The sequence below is a fragment of the Cladophialophora carrionii genome, assembly GCF_000365165.1.
Source record: "Cladophialophora carrionii CBS 160.54 unplaced genomic scaffold supercont1.14, whole genome shotgun sequence".
NCBI classification, from domain to species: Eukaryota; Fungi; Ascomycota; class Eurotiomycetes; order Chaetothyriales; family Herpotrichiellaceae; genus Cladophialophora; species Cladophialophora carrionii.
Window position 1 is genome coordinate 108,960 of NW_008481821.1, and position 21,192 is coordinate 130,151.

Consider the following 21,192-nt stretch of genomic DNA (forward strand, 5'->3'; position numbering starts at 1 on the left):
CCCGCACCGTCGCGCGCGGCATGACTTGGCTGGGCTCTATCAATGCAAATGAAACTCCAAGAACGCCGTCAAACATAGGATTGTGCCAGCTCGTGACGATTGGCAAGTCTTATCCTCCCGAGTCAAAGGGCTGCGGCCCTTGTCGTGTCCCTCTATTTGTCTTCGTAGAACCCTTCCTTCTCTAGTCTTCGGCGAGCCTCTTCGAGGGCCCATGTCTGTATCCTAGAGACTCAATGTTAGCGAGGGGTGGTGACAGTCCAAATGTCAAGTGTCTTTCCACGAGCTTCCGGGAATAGCTTGCCCACTGATCGAAGTCGCAAGTGTAGGTAAAGAAGAGGGTGAAAAACGTACGAAGTGTCCTCTTTCATCGTATACGCTGCAATAGCGACCACCCAGCTGGCAACAAACACCCACGCCAGACCTTCCCAACCTTCCTTTTCATATTTCTCTCCCGGTCGAATGCCCCAAAGCCACCCTGACGGAGCGTCAAAGTGGTCGTCGTGTCCGCTCGCGTGGTGGCCGTGGGAGTCATCACCACGGTGTTCGTTGTGAGCGGTGGCGGCAGTGCGGATTGAGGTGCGAGCCAAGGCTACGCGCGAGCTTGAAGGCGTGGGACGAGCGAGGACGGAAGCAGGGCGCGCCAGGCGCGATGGTATCCGGTTGAACATCCTGGCTTGTGCTGTAGTGATCGCGGTGTGGGTGCAGCAGTGTGTTGGGTACGGCGCCACGGAGATCGGACGAGGTCGATCCGAGCAACGCAAGAGCTGAGGGACGTGTTTGACCTGATCGCGCGGCTGAAGAGTCGTTCTGGGTGTGAAGGATGGCGGAACGATGACCGAGCTGAGTCGCGGGTCTGATCGAGAGGTGAGGTTTGGGTGAGTCGTCTCTGACACCGCCAAGCGTTTTTGGAGCTGCAGCTTCAGAGGGTCGGAGAAGCGGCACTGACGCAGCGCAGGGAGCAGAGCGAGTGTCCGAGTTCAACGGCGGCTCAACATCCCTTCTGTCCACCGCTCAGCCATGACTCGGCTACAGTGCTTGATGCCACCGGCTGATTTGCGCGCTTCACCATGGGTCGGTCGCAGCTAGTCACGGGACTGCAAGCGCAAGGATTGAATACAAGTTGGTAATTGAGTCGCTACACCTCGCCCGTCAATTCATCCTTGCATGACCCACGCAATGGTCCAATGCTACTTGTGTACTGCTTGTTGCCATGTTTACCTCTCTTTGCTTTCTTCAGCCTCAACGCATTGTGTACGGAAATCTGCAGCACGACGAGCAGGAACAAGAACCCCTCCCTTATTTTTTGCACAAGAGTTCACTTCGACAGTCAAACTCCTCCATGAGAATCGTGAAAATGCCGTCAACAGTGCATACCCATCACAATGCTGACACGACGCGCGCGTGGTGCCATGCATTTGTTTGCCCGTTTATTACAAAAAGTCTTCGTGCCTTTCCCACTTTCTGCTTTTGGTTTCCAATGCTCCGTCCCAATACAATGCTGAAAACGACTTGCGCCGTCCCATGCATCCAAGTCCAAATCCCGAGCTCATTCGTAAACTCCGTGCCTTCGTACTGTACAATGCTGCACAAGAAAAAAAAGGAAATCTCGTGGATCGCGCAGGCCCTTCAATTAGCTTCCACAACCGTGGTAAAGGTCAACGGCTGGGGACGATCGTGGTCGGAAGATGTGCTAGCCACGTCAAGATAGCTATTCGCACTCCTGCTCTTGGGCAGACCAGGCTTTCTCACTCCTGGACTGGGAGACGAGTTCGGCGGATCGAAAATGTGCCGGAATACCGGCTCTTGAAATTTATGCACCGGCCGTTCAGGGCTCAGAGACACCCCTTCGGCTTTCCGCACAATCTCCTTCAGCGCTCGAGTGATCACTCCTGCTCTGACCACGAGATCTCTGAGATCTTGCGTGTCGAAAGGCAGCTTATCACGATCATGCGAAGGTGTTGCCCGCTCCACGGGTGACGACTCCACCGCACTTCGGTTGTGATGGATGGCCTGCAGAAAGCTCTTAGTTTGCAAGCTTTCTCCCCGTGGTCGTCCGAAGGGAGGTGTTGCCGGGCTGGAGATGGAACGTCGATTAATCGTCCGTCCGAGATCGTCTTCGGCGCTTCTTTTAGGCGGTGGTGTCTCGTCCCCAAAGATATCAGACGATACCGGCGAAGGTGGCCGGGGGAAACCATCGTCATCCTCATTGACAGTAGCGAGGTCGATGATGCTTTCTGCGTCTTCCCATAACTGTCGTGAGTAGCCTCCCAGTAGGCCTAGATCGGCGCCACGGATGCGAAGCCTCTTAAGCTCTTCGACCAAGAGCATGAAATCCCGAACCTGACCAAATTGCATGTGTACACTCTGCTGACGGTCTATGATGGACTGGGGCACTTTAACACTTCGGATTGACTCCCGATTCTTCGCCTTCTCTTCATCTTTTGGCGCCAGAGCTTCCGGGATCTCTTCGGCATCGTCAAACTCAAAATCATCGCTCCATTCCTCGCTGACAGGCTTGCTCCCGAGAGCCCATGTACCGAATTTGGTGGCCGATGATGGCGTGTCGGTCTCGGTGGAAGTGTCTCGATTGACCGGTACGCTCTGGCTGCGCAGGTGCATGGCTGCATTGGTTTTCCGTCCAGAGGCTCGACTCCGCCCGACATGTGCGCCATGTTTCCCGTGCACTGTTTGAGGACGTGGACTGATGCCATTGGACTGGTCACTACCAAACTTGGGGTGTTCTGACCAGTCGAAGATTGATGACCTCTGAGTAGACTGTTGTTCATCAAAGTCGTCCTCTGAGACACGTTCGAATCGACGCTGCAGAGGACTCGACGCCACATTAGTTGCAACATCTTGTCTGAGTCTATCCGACTTCGGCGACCAGTCTATATCGTCTTCGACGTCCACGTCCATCATACTTGGAAGCTCTGGTTCCCCATGTTGCAATCCTAGAAACAGATGGGCCGTTGGTGGAGAAGAATTCAAGGTGGCCAAGTCACGAGGAGCCTTCCTTGGCACAGGAGTTGAAACGGAATCCTCCCCATCCATCGTGGGGCTTTTGACTGGAGTGGAAGCCTGGTTGGGGCTGAGGCCTTGCATGTGCTCGTTGCTTTCGAGACCATGAATACCCATGCCAATCGTACTTGGTCCGCTTGCTCCTTCTTGTGAGATGGACTGCACATCGTCGTCCAGGGTTGCCCGTTGCATCAATTGTTCGATGCTGTTTGTCTGCACGGGCTGCTGATCCACAGACATCTCATCAAATATCGTTTCTATTTTAGGTTGACGGAAGCCGGAATGACTACTTGCTGTGGCTCGGGTGGCCAAAGAGTCGTACGCTGTATCGCTGTGAAAATCCATAGAGTCGTCGTCGGTGAATACTCTAGTGTCATTGTCGGAGCTGGCGGTTGTGGGGTCCGAAGGAGCAACAGAGATGCGTTTCGGGATGGTGAAACGGTGTTGTGGAGGGCCGTACGAGGGAGGCGTTGAAGTGAACATGGGGGTTCCATGAGGTAGATCGATCTCGAAGGTGGAGATGTTCGACATGGGTGATATATTTGAGAAGGCAGTCGAGGGAACAATGTTCCCGTAGGCTTCGTCTTTGTTCAGCCTTACTATCGGGTCGGTGAAATGGCGGGGAGGCATGCCTTTCCGTACCGAACCCAGTGTCCGCCGCATCTTGTGCCGTCGAGTTGGTGGGGAGGGCGGGATTTCAGTCGGCAGCTCAGGTCGGTCGTCCATGTCCGCGATGTCTCGGGGTTCTACAGCTCCTCCGAGAAGTAACGTCGGCGGGCGACCTTCCGGGATCGAAACTGTCCGGGCAATGCCTTCCCGATGGAAGCCAGACGAATGCCTCTTCCTGGAGTAGCCCGTCTCGAAGAAAGGTCTCCAGGTGGACTCCTGAGAAATGTATTCAGGCAATTCCGGGAACGTAGACTCGGTAGTCAAGGGTCGAGTATAAGGTAAGCCAGACAACGTTGCTGACCTTTGATGGCTTGTAGCCGGACGCCTTAAAAGAGCCGGCGGGCGAGTGGTACCGTCACTAGTGAGAACACGCTTAGATGACGAGCGCTTGACAAGCTTATTAGGTTGGTCCTGATCGTTCATGGAAGGACGCGAGGGAGCTGGGGAGACGTCAAGCCTAGACGAGGACGATGTAGGGCTGCTCCGAGTGGGACGAGAGAGACTCGAGATCCGTCTTAACCAGGTCTGACCTTGATTGGGCCTCTGCTCTTTCTCTTCTGTTGACGTGTCCCTCTCGCCGGACGTCCAAGGTCTCAATATCCCGTACCTGCTGATCGAACTCTCACGCGAGCCCGTGCCTGTGCTCTGCGTGGCCGCCGAGGGAGTGGTAATTTTCCGTCGCAGAATAGAGGTTGACAGCCGGCGTTCGATTCGCTCGGATAATGCTGGGGCTGGTGCGTCGAGGTCTGAGGTCTGAGGACGCGGTAGCTGGGGAGAGATAGGTGAATATGTGGCAGCATTTGTACCAGGAGCCTTTCTCTTGCCGGGCTTGATCAGATATGTATCTCCTTCAGATGTACCTAAAGCTAAGCCGGCGGCGGCAATGCCCAAGGTACCAACTGCACAGAGCTAGCCCCAAGGATCAGTAACTGCTTCGAGAGGGGGAAAAGAATCTCGCACTTACCGTAGCAATGTGCTCCTGTCTTGATTCCATCATGCGTGACGAGCCAAAAGCCCTCGAGGCACCGCTACCCAGATCCTCTGGAGGCCGCTGGTACGGAACGTCCTCATGGCGGATTCACCATCAGTAACAGCGGCAGGAGACGAAGAGATCGGTGAGCAGGCGTGGCAATGAGCTGTTGTCCTGGTCGACTGCGTGGCTGTTCTAGAAGACGTGTGGTGGGCGCAAGGGGTACAGGCTTGTAGTGGACGCGGGCTACAAATCGGGCGAGCACACGCGACGGGTTTGGAATGGGTCGGGCCAGGATGCGAACACAGGTGGAGCTGGCCGATTAAGGCTGTATGCCGTGAGAGTAGAAACGCAAGAGATGCAAGAAACGCACAAAAGCACAAAAAGGTCACAAGCTGAAGAATGAGGTCTGAGGAGATGGTAAAGGAGGGACTGAGGAATCTCAGCTGGGAGTCAGTGATAGATGTTAGGTGCTTGTGGATGGAAAGTTTGGGGTGTGGCTATTGGCAAGCAAGCACCAGGGCCACCCCAGATACGCGATCCACCATACGGAGTGCTACCTGGGAGTTAGAGGTAACCACCATCCCTCAGCGCTGGACTGGGTAAGGCTGTCTTGGCCCGTGGTTGGATTTCAACTTGAGAGCTGCGAACCGCCTTGCCTGGTCGCTCCTTCAACATGGCTTATTATGGGGCCTGAAAACGAGAGAATTGTATTACTTTACAAAGACGAGACCTGTAACGGCCGGTACTGTGCTCGTCTCTACTGCTTCTTCTGTTGTGCCAATATCTTCTTTGTGTTCAGCAAGGTGACATCCTGCTGCTGCAGGCGGGTAGAGCGTTCAAGCTACGCATGTCAATCGCAGCCACATATGCGCCCGCTTCTTGGTAGGCCTGTCAGGACGTTTGAGAAGCCGATGCTGCTCATCCTAGGGGATTTCCAGCCGGTTCTGTTGAGGGGACTCGGGAGCACAGGGCAACATAGTTCCCGACCAGATACGTCCATGGCGTCTTAATCAGCTGTCAGTGCGTTAAACTCGAGACCAGAGTGCATTTCGTCAGAGGTGGGACGACACTATGATTGCAGCTTCGCGTTCACAAATCATTCCGCGGCAATCTACAGTCACTGTAACCGCAGCTGCTACATTATTAGGCGGCATCGTTGCTCAGCGCCTGGTCAAACAAACGCGGTGCTACTGGTCTACCCTCGAGAAGGTTGTGAATGGCATTTCTGTTGAATCGAACATCCTGTAACAGTTCGAGCAAGCAGGAAGGAGAGGCCCGCACAGTAGGATACTGAAGAACTAACTCGCTCGGCTCACTAACTTACATGGTGCTTGCCGCGGCACAAAGCCGTCCTGCACCCACAAGTTGCTGTTGTTGATCTCTGCTGCTTGCGTGTCGATGGGAAAAGAGTCCGTGGATGTGGCGGCACTCGCGTTCATACCGTTACAAGCAACCACAATGGTGTGATACCCTGGCGTCCGCCGGCACAAAGACTCCGCAAACGGTGGGAAATAGACCAGGTATCCCAGTAAAAGGTATATCCGTGGTCCCTAGCGAAGAGGGGAGTGTCCTCGTACAGGCTCTCTGACGCGTGTGAGAAGTCTGCTTCAGGAGCTGCCTTTTTGAGAGCAGGCGACCCGTTGAAGCCACAGGCATCACCCTGGTCACTTTCCTCTGGTTTGAGGTTTCGGGAACCTCAGTTGCAGAGGGGAAGACGCTCAGTCGTTCAGCACCGAGCCGTTTCGGGGTGTCCAGCTGTTTCTGTGGCAGAAAGGGCACGCGCAACAAGTCGGAGAGCATCTGGAGATGCCGAAAAAGCAAGCTTTGGAGCTGAAAGTCCACCAGCGAACGCATGAGACAGGTGGTTCAAGCAAGTAGCGAGTTTAAAGTGCGTTAGCGAGGGTCCAGCGCGTGAAACGCGATCATAAACCTGGAAAACAAGGCCAGGGTGTACGTAAATGGCTGCTCAATCGGATGAGAAAGTCCAGCATGGATCCTCTCGGCTTGATATCGCCATTCGACAACCAGCTAGCCACGCTTGCCCACCACATTCTGGCGGTCGAGATCTTCTAGCCTCGAAGAGTCGACGCTTGCACGGCACATGCGGCTATGCCAACAGTTGTCTCACATGTGCATATGGAAATCAAGTTTGTAGATCCGGAAAAGTGGCCGTCTGTTGTCGGTCGCTTCAATGCCCATCAAGGTCAAGCGGGGATAAGGCGCGGATGGAAGCTCGTTCGAAACTCTCGCACAGCCGAATCGTCTCGCCTAATCAAGGGACACTGGCCGTGGCTGATCCGGGTGGAGGCCGGCTCTTCACAAAGGTGGCTATGGGCGCCCTGATAGGCTGGCTTCACGTATGACGGAATCTGCGTGTTGATACACACAAAGTAAGATCTCGCGTCGCGTGCCAGCCGCTCTAGCTCGAACGGGCATTGATGATACAAATGTGAGGCCAACCGGCTACTGGGGTACTTAGCTCCCTGCACGACCCGGGGCCAGTGATGAGCGTCGAAGCTGCTTTCAACATGTACCCGTGTCATACATCAGCCTCGGAAGACGTGACCAGAGGTCAGACGATGGAAGTCAAGAGGTGGAGGAAGCGTGGAAGACCGTGGCCGCTGATTGATCGTCCACTGGCGGTGAGAATGTCCTAGGCAGTTGGAGAATAGCAAGGCCTGGTTACGCATCGATATGAATGAACGAGGCCACCTCCCTTGCAGACCTGTCAGTAGCCAGACTGCCGGGCAACCTTTGACAACTGGCCAATGGAGCAGGCCAGGCAGCTTTCGTAAGGCTCTGGAAAGAATGCCTCCACGCCCAGCTTGATAGTCTTGAATTCTACGGAGTACAACCATCACTGTGAAGGCTTCATGCCTATAGCCAGCAAAACTTGAGCTGCTTCAACTCTGCCTCAGCTGTGTCTGACACAGTCGCTGCCAACCCTCCACAAGAACCCTGTGGCAGAGACACGGGTCTTGTGCGGGGTTCTCGCAGGCCAGTGCTTCCCAGCTGAAGCTTGACATCAAAAGGCGGGACTGAGGGAGTCGGGCATCGCAAGACCACTTCCAAGAAGGTTAAGGTCTGTCTACTGCAAGAGGAAATCCGTGCGTCTAACGTGTCATTCGATACCCACAGGCTCGGAAACCAATGCCAGGGTTTCTTCGACGCATACGCTCGTTGGACGTACAACGGCTTAGCTGACGTCTTGCGACCTTTTGCAGGACAACTCTGTGGCAGGAGTGGCATAAAACGCCTGGTCGTGTTTCTGCAGGTCTTCCTGTGGGCTTTCTGTTGGGATGACAGGCAAGACCTCCACCAGAGCAGTCACTTGCAGCACCACATGTGCATGATCGATGCCGGTCAGCCGCGCTGGTGACTACTGCAAGACGCTCGTTATTTTACCGAAGCACTCCCCTCTGGATACCAGCGATCGTGGAAGGACGTCTTTTCCAGATCGTGGCATGACTATCTATTTTGAGCTTGGAGATGTGCGTCTTGCAGTCGGGGTCCTCGCTAAGCGCTTTCTAGTTCTCCACTTACTCGCTGCAGGAGCATGTCCTTGCAACCAAGCAGAGACCGACGCGTTGCTCTTACAAACACCTGTGCCGCTCCTGTCCGGCCTGATCAGAGCGTGACTCGCGTTCAGAGGGAGATTTGACGATTAGGAGAATGAAAGTTTGTGTGTAAATTTCCACTAGTACGTATTTGTCGTAGTCTGCCAAGAACGGTTCGGATAGGCTCCGCCGTTCAAATTTCTGATGCACCAGACAAACCTCGACACATCCACAGTGTACGTGACTGTATCTTCGCTGCACAACTTTGGAGGCAGATGCATACACAGTACTACGTGATCTGATTGCTGGCCGTAGTCCCGGATCTCACCGCCGTCACACCCGGCATGATCATTGGGCAACTCGAGTTTGAAGCAGTAAACAGACATCAAGCACCAGTCAGGCGACTTTCAGCCACACTACGGAGTACGCCTCATCCACATCAATAACACCTTTTCATCTTCCGTCTATCTCCGGTCTATCGACTGAACACTTGTCCAATCCGGGGGCGTCCATCAAGGTGCAGGTCTGGTTAGCACAAAATCTAAGATCAACGGCACGTACCAGCCTCGACCTGTGCACCTGTCCTTGTCAAATACTTCTGGACCCGTTGCGTTGCAACCATGGAAGCCGAGATTCAGGCTCAAATTCCCAATATTGACCACGTACTGTCTGAATATTCCGTGGTAAGTTGACATCTTCTGCATTGTGATAGTGACCTTTCTGTTGCACGTCGCTATCGAAGACTGCTTTGTTGCATGGCTTCGCTCCCGGAAGTCATTTCGCTAAATAGGGCCCACAGGGATATCTGAGCCATGCATCCAAGCTCTACGTCTCAGAAGACGATCCAGCTACTCAGTCACCACTGGGTGAAGCTCTCGAGACTGTGACATCTCTGCTCGTGTCCGCTTCGGGGAACTTCACTGAGCAGAACGAAACGGCTATCCGCAATCTTGTTGAAAGATTCATTGCGCGACTAAGCGAGGCAAATGGCGTCGATCCCGAGCGGCGGCAGATGCCGTTCACAGCCAGGAAGCTTGAGCAGACCATCCAAGTCAGCTCGCAACGGAATATTTCTTCCACTTTGGGCTTAACCAGTGGTGCTGTTGACCTTGAGGCCACCAATGCTCGAAAAGTCGAATCCAAGGTCGATAGAAAGAAGCTCGAAAAGGCCGAGCGGAAAATCCGAGCGAAGCAAGACAAGAAGGTTATGAAGAACGTTGAGTATGAAGCATCCAGGCTGCTTAATCAGCCAGACTCCACGCAATCGTATGAAGAGTTCTTCATGGCCGTCAACCCTCTTCAGCTTGGCGCCGATGCTCAGTCGAAAAGCAAAGATATTAAGGTGGAAGGCATCGATGTGTCAATTGGTGGAAAACGTATCCTGACAGACACCTCTCTGACATTGGCCTACGGTCGGAGGTACGGTTTGGTCGGTCAGAACGGTATCGGTAAATCTACTCTTCTCCGAGCTCTGAGCCGCCGAGAAGTCGCCATCCCCACTCACATCTCCATCCTTCACGTCGAGCAAGAGATCACTGGAGATGATACACCCGCCCTTCAAGCGGTGCTCGATGCCGATGTCTGGCGGAAGCATTTGCTGGCGGAGCAGGAGAAGATCTCGAAGCAGCTCACGGCATTGGAGACTGAGAGGGCAAAGTTAGCCGATACCTCCAAGGATGCCGGCCGTCTAGACAAAGAGAAGGACGGACTTGACGTTACTTTGGGCGACATTCAGGCCAAGTTAAGTGAGATGGAGTCCGATAAGGCAGAATCTAGAGCTGCCAGTATCCTTGCCGGTCTCGGTTTCTCGCCAGAACGTCAACAATTCGCAACCAAGACCTTCTCCGGCGGTTGGCGGATGCGGCTGGCCCTTGCACGAGCGCTTTTCTGTGAGCCAGATCTGCTGCTGCTCGACGAACCTTCCAATATGTTGGATGTCCCCTCGATCACATTTTTGTCCAACTATCTACAAACATACCCTAGCACGGTATTGGTGGTGTCACACGACCGTGCTTTCCTGAACGAAGTGGCAACTGATATCATTCATCAGCATTCGGAAAGGTTGGATTACTACAAAGGCGCAAACTTTGATGCCTTCTACGCAACCAAGGAAGAACGAAGAAAGAATGCCAAACGCGAATACGACAACCAAATGGCACAACGAGCCCACCTGCAGGCGTTTATTGACAAATTTAGATATAATGCTGCCAAGTCGTCTGAGGCGCAGTCTCGTATCAAGAAGTTGGAAAAAATGCCTGTCCTCGAACCACCTGAGGCTGAGTACACGGTCCATTTCCGATTCCCCGACGTCGAGAAGCTTTCTCCTCCGATTATCCAGATGACGAACGTCTCTTTCGGCTACACAAAAGACAAGCCCTTGCTTCGCAACGTCGATCTGGACGTCCAACTCGATTCAAGGATTGGCATTGTGGGCCCCAACGGAGCGGGTAAAACAACAGTATTGAAGCTATTGATTGGGCAGCTCCAACCTACGTCTGGCTTGATATCACAGAACCCGCGTCTCCGCATCGGCTTCTTTGCGCAGCACCACGTGGATGCTCTGGACATGAACACGTCCGCAGTAGGCTTCATGCAGAAGACGTACCCTGGCAAGACTGACGAAGAATATCGACGGCATCTTGGCGCCTTCGGCATTACAGGAATGACGGGATTGCAAAAGCTTGAATTGCTGTCTGGTGGTCAGAAGTCTAGGGTGGCTTTCGCATGCTTGTCCCTGACGAACCCGCATATTCTAGTCTTGGACGAGCCGTCGAATCATCTCGACATCGAAGCGATGGATGCCCTCTCGACAGCATTGCGGCAATTCCAGGGCGGTGTGCTGATGGTGAGCCACGATGTGACGATGCTTCAGAATGTCTGTACCAGCCTGTGGGTCTGTGACAAGGGTATCGTCGAGAAGTTCCCTGGAGACGTGAACGCATACAAGAAGAGGATTTCGGCACAGGCCAACGAAGCCGGGGTGGTACAGGCGCATTGAACGGGATGCAATACGGCGTCCGAGATTGATAGATATAGATGCCCCCGCTCGAATGTTGCGGCTGTGCCAGGCGAGCGGCTGAAATCCACGAATGGTTTGTCGCTGTCGCCGGTCATGTTTCCTGACGCGTCACTGGTGTAGCCAAGACTGTGCTGTCGACTTGTGCCGTTGTAGCACCACCTCTGCACTCGCGGCATAACAATCGGTACTCTATAGTCGTGTCTCTCTTTACTTGGATGCTTACAAACACAATTGTATGTCGTGAACGAGGATTCGGTTATCGGCATTCACCTCCGCTCACGTGCCCCTGTCATGGGGCGCTAGGGCTAACTCCGGCAGTACCCGCAGGCCTCTGTGCATGAGATCATCATATTGGTAGACTGTTTCTTGCATTGGCAAGCATCATGACCACGGCTCCTTCCAGGGAAAAGAGAGATCCAAGCCGCCATCTGCCTCTTACCATGGAGCTCTGTGCAGCTTTCCGCACGAAGGATTTGTCTAGTTCTCATACCATAAAGCCCCCTTGAGCCCTCGTTTGAGTGCGACTGATCCTTCCACCCACCGACCTCAATCACGCTTTCCTGCACCCACCCGGCCGAGATGAGAACCTTTCCATCGGTCGTCGTAGCAGTGCTCGCTGCTAGCCTGTCGCCAGCAGTCGCGCAGTCATCTTCAAGCTGCGGTCCAGCACCCTCAGGCTCGATTCAGCCTTCCCTCGCATCGGGGTACCGTATGCAAGTGGTTGCAACAGGCTTATCCAAACCTCGTGGCATCCTCCTTGACAAGGCCGGCAATCTCTTGGTGGTGGAACAAGGAAGAGGCGTTGTCTCCGCACATACACTCGAAGAGAATGATGGTTGTGTATCTGTCGGCACATCCACTGACCTTACTCCTGCGTTGAGTGTTCGTCACTTTGCTGTCAGAAGGGTTCCCAACGACTGACATAGTAATAGCTGAATCACGGTATAGAGATCTCGCAGGATGGGAAAACTCTCTATGCTTCCTCATCCGAAAGTGTCTACTCCTGGACCTATGACCAGTCAGCCATGACTGTCTCCAATAACGCCACTCTTGTGCGCAACATGGCAGGCAGCGACCACACAACTCGAACCCTGTTGCTGTCAAACAAGGCTCCTGGTATGCTTGTGGTTACCAGAGGCTCCACCTCCAACATCGACTTCGATTCTGCTAGTTTGGATTCTGGACACTCCCAGATCAAAGCATTCAACATCAGCAATGTGACCAGCACTCCATACGATTTCAACAGCGACGGCCTGCGGTTAGGATGGGGTATGAGAAATGATGTCGGTATTGCGGAGCATCCAAACAGCGGTGGCCTCTACTCAGTGGAGAACTCCGCTGACCAGATTACCCGTATGGGTGTCGATGTGCACGAGGACAACCCTGCCGAGGAACTGAACTTCCTGGGCTACCTGAACGGCACCCAGTATGCTTCTCAAGGGGGCAACTTTGGTTACCCCTGGTGTTTCTCGGCTTGGGGCGTTGAGGATCTTCCAGACAATGACAATCTGACCGTCGGAAGTCAGTTTGCTATAGACGCGAGCCCTGATTCCAACAATGAGAACCGGACAGACGCCTACTGTGCTGAGCAACTGCCTGCAAGCTTGGTTTTCCAGGCTCACATGGCTCCTCTTGATATTAAATTCAACAACAGCGGCACAGAAGCTTGGGTCACGTTCCACGGAAGCTGGGACAGGACTGACCCTGTGGGTGAGTTCGCGCAAGACTCTGGAAGATTATGCTATCTTTGATGGCGTTATTGACACAGGCTAATTATCGTGATTCACAGGATACAAGATGTCCGTTGTAGCCTTCAACGCCACTGGCGAGCCAGTGGACGAGCTCCAGAGCAGAACGGCTGCTCGTGATATTTTCGCCAACCAGGACAATTCGCGATGTCCCGGTGATTGCTTCCGCCCAGTCGGCATGGCTATCGACAGTCAAGGTCGTATCTTTGTATCCTCAGACGCCTCTGGCGAGATATACCTGGTATCCAGGGCCTCTGGCTCCCCAACCTCGTCGGGGAACCCCTCCTCGGCCTCGAGTTCAGCCCCAGGGTCAAATGCTGCAGGCAGCCACGTCAAGCCTGCAGTTCTGTCAGTCATTGCTGGGCTGTTCTGTGCCATGGCCCTAATGCAGTAAAACTCAACGGGGCCCACAGGCAGACATACAAGAGAATAAGGCTACGATGGAGTAAATATGATGGAGCAAATTCGATGAAGCAGGTGTGTTGCGTGGCCGATTGTGCAAAACTTCGTCGACGCAAGGCCGAGCATATCCCTTGTGAAATGTGCTCTTTGGCACTTGCTGCAGTCATTCACTTCCATCTGTCTGCTGCCTCACCAAACATCGATCTCGTCCTCGCACTCCTGCTGCAGGTATTCACTCCCACCTCTCTGCTGCCTCACCGAACATCGATCTCCTCGCCCTGGCGCCTCAGTCATGACTTGGCTTCAAACTGCTCTCTTTCACTCTTCTTCGAACGTGGCATGTTAAGCAAGACCCCATACGGTTCTACTTTCTCTTCTGTGCTTTTTAATTCTTCTTCCTCTGCCGAGTTCTGGCCTCTTTTTCCCACTCCATGCTGGGTCATGGATCTTCCCTCCGTGCAAATCGCCTTGAACCATATTGACCCAACCGATTCAGACATTTCTGATCCGCCTGAGGATGCTGATAACACGGATGTCGACATGCTTGAGGAGGACTCCACCCACGCAGAGGCCAGGATTCCAGCTAAACCCAAGGCGATCTCAGTCTCTGACGAGGAACTAATGCACGGCTTTTCGAGTCCAGAAGACGACCAGTCTCTCTCAGCTAGGCCCAGATCTCCAACGCCTTGCAGCAGCAAGTTTGAAGAAATTCCTACTGAGGCAAGGGAGATCAGCGTAATCCTACGTCCTAGCCCGCTAACGTGGACAGATCCTCAATAAGATTGTGTCTCACCTACCGAATGACAAGGACCTCCTCAACTTGAGTTGCTCATGCAAGACATTTGCTGCTCTCCTAGTGCCTAAAGAATCGGCCATCTGGAAAGAAAGATTCCTCCTACGATACGACTATCCATACATCTCCGATCCTAGGCATTACATTTTCGCGTATCAACTTCGTCGAGCCGTGCTTCGCCAGTTCGTCGAATTTACTGACCCCAAAGATCCACGGCTGGGTGTACAGATGGATGTCCTAAGAGACATGGTTATTGGTATATTGCCTTGAGCATCTGGTACTCATATCTTCATAACGCTTACTTACCCGTCATATAGAGGCGTACAAGTCACGACAGGCCCATGTTCCTCCGCCATCAACATCTAAGAATCTCGCAGCATTCGCTTCTCCCCATAACTCACCTTGGATCCGCACATTCTTATCTTGTTTCTTCTTCCCATGTCGTGGACAGAGATATGGCCAGCCGAATCCGCTCTTTGACGCCATTCAGCTCGTGCTCTCCCACCTCCTGTTGTCGCCGACATCGCAACTAGCACACGTCATCAAGTCATCCCGGGGGAACTACGATCTAGCTGTGGTATACGCCTGGGACAGATCCCTAGAAACTTTATTCCGCGAGTCCGCTGCGGGAGAAGAGCATTCCGAGCCCACCCTACTTACATATCAAGAGCGACGGAATCTGAGAAAGCATTCGCTGCCAGACAGCTTCCTCCTCGATACGCACGCATTACTCCACATACGCAACTTTTGGCACCGTCATCTTATTGAAGAGCGACAGGGTTTTGGATCAGCCGGCATGGTTGAGAACACCTACAGGCATATGGCGAAAGACCTAACGCGTGCTGGGATCAATTTGAAGAAGTGGGACAAGCACTTGAATGACGATGACTTGCAGATCGCCGTTGAATGGTATGGGCACTACAGCACCCTGGCCCAGTGGCCGAAGAAGAAACAAGAGCTCGAAGAAGTGCAAAGTTTAGCGGAGGACTGGCAGAGGGTGGATCCTCTGGTAAATCTCAAGCGTCTATTACTATAGAGCTGCTTGGCTGACATTATGCAGAAACTCGACTTCACCGTCAGCGACGATAATGACGAGGATGGCTTCTGGCCACCTATATTCGCCAATATCCCAATCTTTCAGAACACGATTCCAGGCCTCGACTCGGACTCTGCCTCGTGCAGCTTTATTCGAGGTCTAGCCCCATTTGTCGTGCTATCCTCGCCCAACGACATGAGAACACCACCAGATTCACAAAGTGGCACACGGCTACCGAAATATCATCCCTACTTGGCGATGCGGCTTCGAGGTGTCGTCCATTCGATCCCAGCGCAGCCGCGATTGAACAGCATCCCCGGGTGGAGACGCATAATCATGGTGCTGTACAAGCCTACATGTCGCCACCTAATCCAAGTCCTCGAGCACGCGGAGCAAGAATATGGCGACAGCTTCACAACGACGATTACGACGCAGATGGCCCAGAGTGGTACGAGCCATCCTCAAGTCGCTCACATCCTCAATGGCGTGGGCGCAGCAGGGCAACAACTTGACCCTGCCGAGATCGACGCACACCTCACTACTCATCTGTGCAACAAACTTCTCAATAACCAGCTCTGGCGCGACGGGTCGAAATTCGACAAGGATGTAGTCGAAGAGATGGAGGAGAAGTATCGACTGAGTGAGTACCTCGACTGGAACGACATCGACTATGCCTACGCTTACGAGGGCTCTATCCTCCCCAGCGGGAAGATCATGATGGGACGGTGGTGGCGCCTGGCTATGAATGGGGAGGGAGATGGGTCGGAGTGGAGTGATGCGCTCGATGAGGTAGACGAGGGTGATGCTATGGACCTGGATGAGGAAGCGGGTGTGGCTGATGGAGGGCAGAATGGCAATGGAGCGACGCATGGGAACGGCATTGGCAGTGGCAGTGGCAGCGGCAGCGGCAGCGGCACCGGGAGAAGTCGATTCAAGAAGTTGGAGCGAGGACCTTTCATCTTCTGGTGCTGAGCGTTGAGATAGCGAGGCAGGGAGCCTGAGCAAGTCACGGGCAACCCAATATTTTGAGGCTGTGGATGGGCCGATGCGCAACTATTTTGACAAGACTTCTTCCAGCCTGCTGGTGCTATGGAATTTCCCTGTCGCCCTGCTGGTCCTCGGCATTTGACACGACAAAAGGAGCAGACTGTGCCGACATTACTGGGTTCGGACGGACTGACGCTGCGTCGAGCTTGATTCAGCAGAGCAGTGGGGCGGCATTCAAATGCTTTTCGACAACTCGAGGCTGATCTTGCATTTCGCACCGTCACTGTTGACGGGCATTTGTTGGAAATGCTCTAGCTGCTGCAACAGGGGGGGAAACCTATTCACGTGCTCATGATATTATCACACACAGCGCCGATAGACTCTCGGGCGCAAAGGACAAATGCTGGTTGAGCTCAGCTCACTCCATCGTCGTCATGATGATTATACTCGTTCCTACAGTAGTGTGTAGCTATGTATAGATCTTGCCACACTGAGCCGGGCATATCCAAGGAACACGCTCGACGCTCGACGCTCGCTTTCCCCTAACCTTACATGGTAACAAAGGCCATTCGACTTTAGAAGCTCATTTCCTGCCTCGCGAACCGTCGTGCTAATCCGGCACTTTGATCGACGTACTCGAAATCACTGGCGGAGATGCGCTTTTCTAGCGTGGCTCCGTCCTCGACTACACTGCCACCGCCGGTGACTGGGGGCACAGCACCGCTCATCTCGACTTCGGAAGAGCCGGTTCCGGCCACGGCCGCCTTCTGCAGCTGGGGACTCTGGTCGGGATAGTACCTCCCGCCCGGGTGCAGTGCCTCCATCTGAGTGTGCGGGTACTGGTCATCGTCGAACCCGTACGACGTGTAGGGCGACTGCTGTGGTTGGGGGTGTACCGCACTTGCGGCATACTCAACCCCGGCTTGCGAGCCATACGCGCCGTCGTGATCGGTCCACATATCGTCACTATTCGTGGGGGCATAAACGGCGTCCATGTCGGGGAATTCAAAGTGCGACGTTGTATCCGTTTCGGTACCCATCCCGGTCGATGCCGCGGGGACAGGACCCTGTGAATGGTGCTCGACGTGGAGGCTCTCTGATGCCGGCCTCCCCGTCGACTTCTCCTGCAGGTCGTCATTTTGGACCTCGACCTCGCGGTCGCGAATCTTGCGCATCAGCTGCAGAAATTGACTGTTTTGGAACTTCTCGCTCGTGTCGTGTGACACGCTGTTCAGCAGCTCGCCTGCCGTGCGGGCCAGTTCGTCGGCGTCGCGTGCGTTCGGCTCGGCGGTTCGTTCGTGTTTCTCGACGTAATGGAGCGCGTCGCTCCCGATCTTGATCTTCTCTCCCTGGCTCAGTTGGTGGGCATCTGTAGGGTCTGATTGGAGTTGGGCCTCGATCTGGTGGGCGCGGTCCTGGTCCATTTCCTGGGCGTGGGCGAGCGCATCGGCAAACGCGGCCTCAAAGTCCACGTCGGAGATTTGAAGCTCTTGTGCCATGCTTGGCTGCTGCATTTGCGGCTCCTGCTGCTGGAAGCCGCCGGTGGTGTACGATTGGTACGGAGTCTGGGCATAGTTCATGAACGAGGGCTGGAACGTATTGCTGCTCATCTGCGGAAGGTCCCGCACTGCTTGCTTTCCTTGAGAGACAGGTGTGCTCGCGCTGGACCGCTGGCGCAAGAATTCATTTTGCCACCCACCCAGCGGGGTGGACTTGATCAACGGAGCTTCGGTGCGAAATTGTTGCGCCGGCACGGGCGACTGGTTGCCGAGCGAGAGTCGTTGGAAATCTGCGGCCCATGCTCCCGGCGCGGACGGGACGTGGTGTTGAGAATGGAAGATTTCGGGCTGGTGGAATTGTAAAGGGTTCGGCGCTGAGTTCTCAAAGGCATGGAAGTCGGCGTCGAGGGCGCCAGCTCGGGGGTCGGCGGTACGGAAGCCCTTTGTACACTGGTCAGCGACGGAGATAGAGCAAAGTGAGGCAGACGGGAACTCACCTGAGCAGGCGACTGTCTGTTCCCGACGAGGCGATCTTGCTGGAGTGTCCGGTCGACCTGCGTGTGTTTCTGCAGGTTCTGAAGCGGATTTGATGGCCCGCAGAGTGCGTCGGCCATGGTGGGCGGGGGCGCGGTGTGAGTGTGGTAGGTGTCACCGAGAGGCAGCGGCAGCGCGAGGAGCGCGAGCGAGTGATTTAGTTCATGTCGTATCTCAAACACTTGTTAGCAGGACCTCGTAGGACAAGACATGGAAATAGATCGGATATCGAATTATTCTGGCTTTGCGGCCGAAGGCGACGACAGCCTTGCACTGCTCGCAGTTGATGACATTCGCTTGCCGAGGCTCTTTTAACGTCACGCCCCACGGGACAAAGTTTACCCGGCCACCCACAGGGCGATGTGCGGGGCTTCAAATTCACCGAAGCATTTCCAACACTGGAGCTGCAACTGTGACTCTCTGACCCGTGAAGACACGGACTACACAGTGCGAGGATTCAATATCTCGACAGATCCTGCCGCTGTCCATTCCACCATCAGGCGGTCCCTGTCTCCTTCCGCCTAATATCTTTCCCAGCTTTCGCCAGCACCTATCTCTCCTCCCACCGGTCACTGGCCCGGAAATATCGTGGCTTTCAATCGAGTCCCTCAGCCTTGTCCTCCAAGTCTGAGAAACCGCTGTTCTTCTTCGTTTTGTTCTTCGCTCTGCTTGTGGACAGCAGGCACAATATTGCCTCCGCATAAACAGCGATCAGCCTGTGCATCAATAGTCGAGTCACTTCGGGCCTGATTCTGCTGATCTCTGTATGTACACTCTTCGACAACTCTTGCCAATCAAGAACAATAGCGTCGAGGGCTTCACTGCGGCTGGGCTTCAAGCAGTTCGGGTGTATGGCCCAGCATTTCTCGCTCTGAGTCCGACTCCCGTTCTGATTCCGGCCCTGATGCTCCGGCACCGTCTGCAAGTTTCACCTCAGCTGCCCCCTCCTTGGAAGCCCCATCCTGCTTGCCCGTGATACCGACAGTCCTGTCTTCTACCTCATGCTCGCCCTGCTCTCTTTCCGGCTCGATCGGGCTTTGCCAGTCGCCAACTTCGATGCCTTCCTCTTGATCTGCTTCGGCCTCTGCCTGCTTCAGATCTGTGTCTCGGACGGCCTTGTATTCGTCCTCGTTGAAGTACCGTGTCCCTGCCCAGACCCATTCTCCGTGCCCTGTTCCGCTTCCGATGTCTTTGAGCGACATCGGGGCCACGTCGTCCGTGCCAAACACACTCACAAAGTCCTCTTCCCCCGTGAGGATGCGAGGAATGTTCTGCCGGGTCGAGTACATCAGCCGCTCACTCCAGCCTTGTTCGACGACCTGCTCGTTTTCTAACCCGCGGATGTCGCTCCCTCGATTTGACGGGCCAGCTGGTTTGGAGATGCCCACCACGGTCGGGAATGGAGCGATGCAGGTAAAGTCGAGGAAGTGCTGGTTACACATTGCGCCCATGCCGTTGTCGACCGGATCGTTGTAGGGCACCATGCTCTCGGTGAAGACGACCTTCTCGGCGCCACGCAGCGAGATGGCATACGCGGCCGTGCAGGAGTTCCAGCTCGATTTGAAGTAGATCCGGGTCTGGAAGTTCAGGTAGTCGTCCGAGTCCTCTTCCCAGGCCGACATGTCTGGCTTGATAAACTCGGAGCGCGACCAGGGTGGCAGCACTGTCGGGTCATCGGTGACAACGAATTGTCGATCGTGCTCCGGGTCGGTGTTGGCCGCGCAGTGTCCGAACCAGATAATGTCCCAGTCGTCGCCGTAGGGGGAGATGGACTTCGCGTCTTCGGGCTGTCCTGTGACGAATCGTGTCGCTCGCGCTGCTTGCATCATCTGGTACTTGATCGCCACGTCCCAGTCGGCGTCGTCCTCGAACACCAGCGCGGACTGGATGTTCTCCCGCACCATCTCTTGCATGACGTTCAAGTGCGCGCGCCAACATCCCGTGGCACCAGGATCCTGTACGAAATGCTGTGGAGGTGAGGCTGCATGTCAGCTTCGTCGCGATTTATCCTTCCAGAAAGGAGGAGAAGAGAGAGAGAGGTGAACGTACAAGTGGAAGAGCTTTGGCAGGGACATCCGCGCCGGCAACGCCGTCTCTCACTTGGAACGTTATATTCGACAGCCTGGCTTGGAGGCTGAACGCATCTCGTTTGTCCGCCCTGTCCGGCATGGAAATCACAAACACCTTGCCGAATCCGAGCGTCGAGTTCATCGTATCTGCCAGCTTGCCAATTCCGGTTTCCTCTGGGGGCTGCTGCGAGAAGACGTCCCCTGCCTCGGCGTCCTCGAAGGGATTGGGCGGCTCGACGTCGTCCACGAAAGACGCTTCGGGCGGTTCATCTTCGTATTTGGGAACCGAGGGGTCGAGATCCGGGAAGGCGGGCTTGAATCGAGAGCCGAACAGGAACACGATGACCAAAGTGATGGCAAAGCCAGCTACCTCGAATCGTGGAAACATGGTTTCGATGCGGCCGCCGACCCGACAATGGCCATCTCATCGCCATCAAAGAGAGGAAAAGGAAAGTAAAACAAAGAACAGGGGGGGGGGGATCTATATCACCAAGGGCGCGTCCTTGCATCTCACGGACCGGCGCGCTGGAATGTAGGAAGTAGAGTCTAGAGGTTTTGCAGGTCTGGGGAGAGCTTTGCCACCCCATTTACCGTACTCGTACATGGTAGCCCTTGCGCTCGTCAAATGCGCCCCCTTGCGTATGTGTTGAATTCCCAATTTTACCCACGTACAGAGTAGGGATACATCGTGATGCAGCAAATCGACACTGGATTGGTCATGGTACTCACCCCGGTGCGAGAGAGGGTAATTAGACTTGGATTCCTGTTTGTCACTAGAAGAAGAAGGGCGATTGAAGCATCGATGATGTGGGACAAGACAAGTCGACAAGTCGACTCGGGAGAGAGCATAGATATACACAGTACTCCATACACAGTAATTACTCGCTC

General features: G+C 54.4%; 7 protein-coding genes across 7 annotated transcripts; 3 read left to right on the top strand and 4 right to left on the bottom strand.

The window, feature by feature from the left end:
• Positions 1-152: 152 nt before the first annotated feature.
• On the bottom strand, positions 153-668 carry G647_10355 (uncharacterized protein; the record flags this gene model as incomplete). The annotated part of the gene is made up of 2 exons (XM_008726346.1): positions 153-222; positions 352-668. 2 exons carry the CDS (start codon positions 666-668, stop codon positions 153-155), a joined length of 387 nt encoding a protein of 128 aa, XP_008724568.1.
• A 958-nt stretch (positions 669-1,626) lies between these two features.
• Positions 1,627-4,681, bottom strand: G647_10356 (uncharacterized protein; the record flags this gene model as incomplete). Its single annotated transcript, XM_008726347.1, has 2 exons — positions 1,627-4,596; positions 4,652-4,681. The coding sequence occupies 2 exons, from the start codon at positions 4,679-4,681 to the stop codon at positions 1,627-1,629; spliced, it is 3,000 nt and encodes a 999-aa protein (XP_008724569.1).
• A 4,156-nt stretch (positions 4,682-8,837) lies between these two features.
• G647_10357 (uncharacterized protein) lies at positions 8,838-11,215 on the top strand (the record flags this gene model as incomplete). Its single annotated transcript, XM_008726348.1, has 2 exons — positions 8,838-8,900; positions 9,017-11,215. The coding sequence occupies 2 exons, from the start codon at positions 8,838-8,840 to the stop codon at positions 11,213-11,215; spliced, it is 2,262 nt and encodes a 753-aa protein (XP_008724570.1).
• Positions 11,216-11,815: 600 nt separating this feature from the next.
• Positions 11,816-13,378, top strand: G647_10358 (uncharacterized protein; the record flags this gene model as incomplete). The annotated part of the gene is made up of 3 exons (XM_008726349.1): positions 11,816-12,118; positions 12,169-12,946; positions 13,026-13,378. 3 exons carry the CDS (start codon positions 11,816-11,818, stop codon positions 13,376-13,378), a joined length of 1,434 nt encoding a protein of 477 aa, XP_008724571.1.
• Positions 13,379-13,827: 449 nt separating this feature from the next.
• G647_10359 (uncharacterized protein) lies at positions 13,828-16,187 on the top strand (the record flags this gene model as incomplete). The annotated part of the gene is made up of 4 exons (XM_008726350.1): positions 13,828-14,121; positions 14,156-14,435; positions 14,497-15,188; positions 15,240-16,187. 4 exons carry the CDS (start codon positions 13,828-13,830, stop codon positions 16,185-16,187), a joined length of 2,214 nt encoding a protein of 737 aa, XP_008724572.1.
• Positions 16,188-16,777: 590 nt separating this feature from the next.
• Positions 16,778-18,315, bottom strand: G647_10360 (uncharacterized protein; the record flags this gene model as incomplete). The annotated part of the gene is made up of 2 exons (XM_008726351.1): positions 16,778-18,142; positions 18,199-18,315. The coding sequence occupies 2 exons, from the start codon at positions 18,313-18,315 to the stop codon at positions 16,778-16,780; spliced, it is 1,482 nt and encodes a 493-aa protein (XP_008724573.1).
• Positions 18,316-19,053: 738 nt separating this feature from the next.
• On the bottom strand, positions 19,054-20,692 carry G647_10361 (uncharacterized protein; the record flags this gene model as incomplete). The annotated part of the gene is made up of 2 exons (XM_008726352.1): positions 19,054-20,202; positions 20,285-20,692. The coding sequence occupies 2 exons, from the start codon at positions 20,690-20,692 to the stop codon at positions 19,054-19,056; spliced, it is 1,557 nt and encodes a 518-aa protein (XP_008724574.1).
• Between the last annotated feature and the right edge of the window lie 500 nt (positions 20,693-21,192).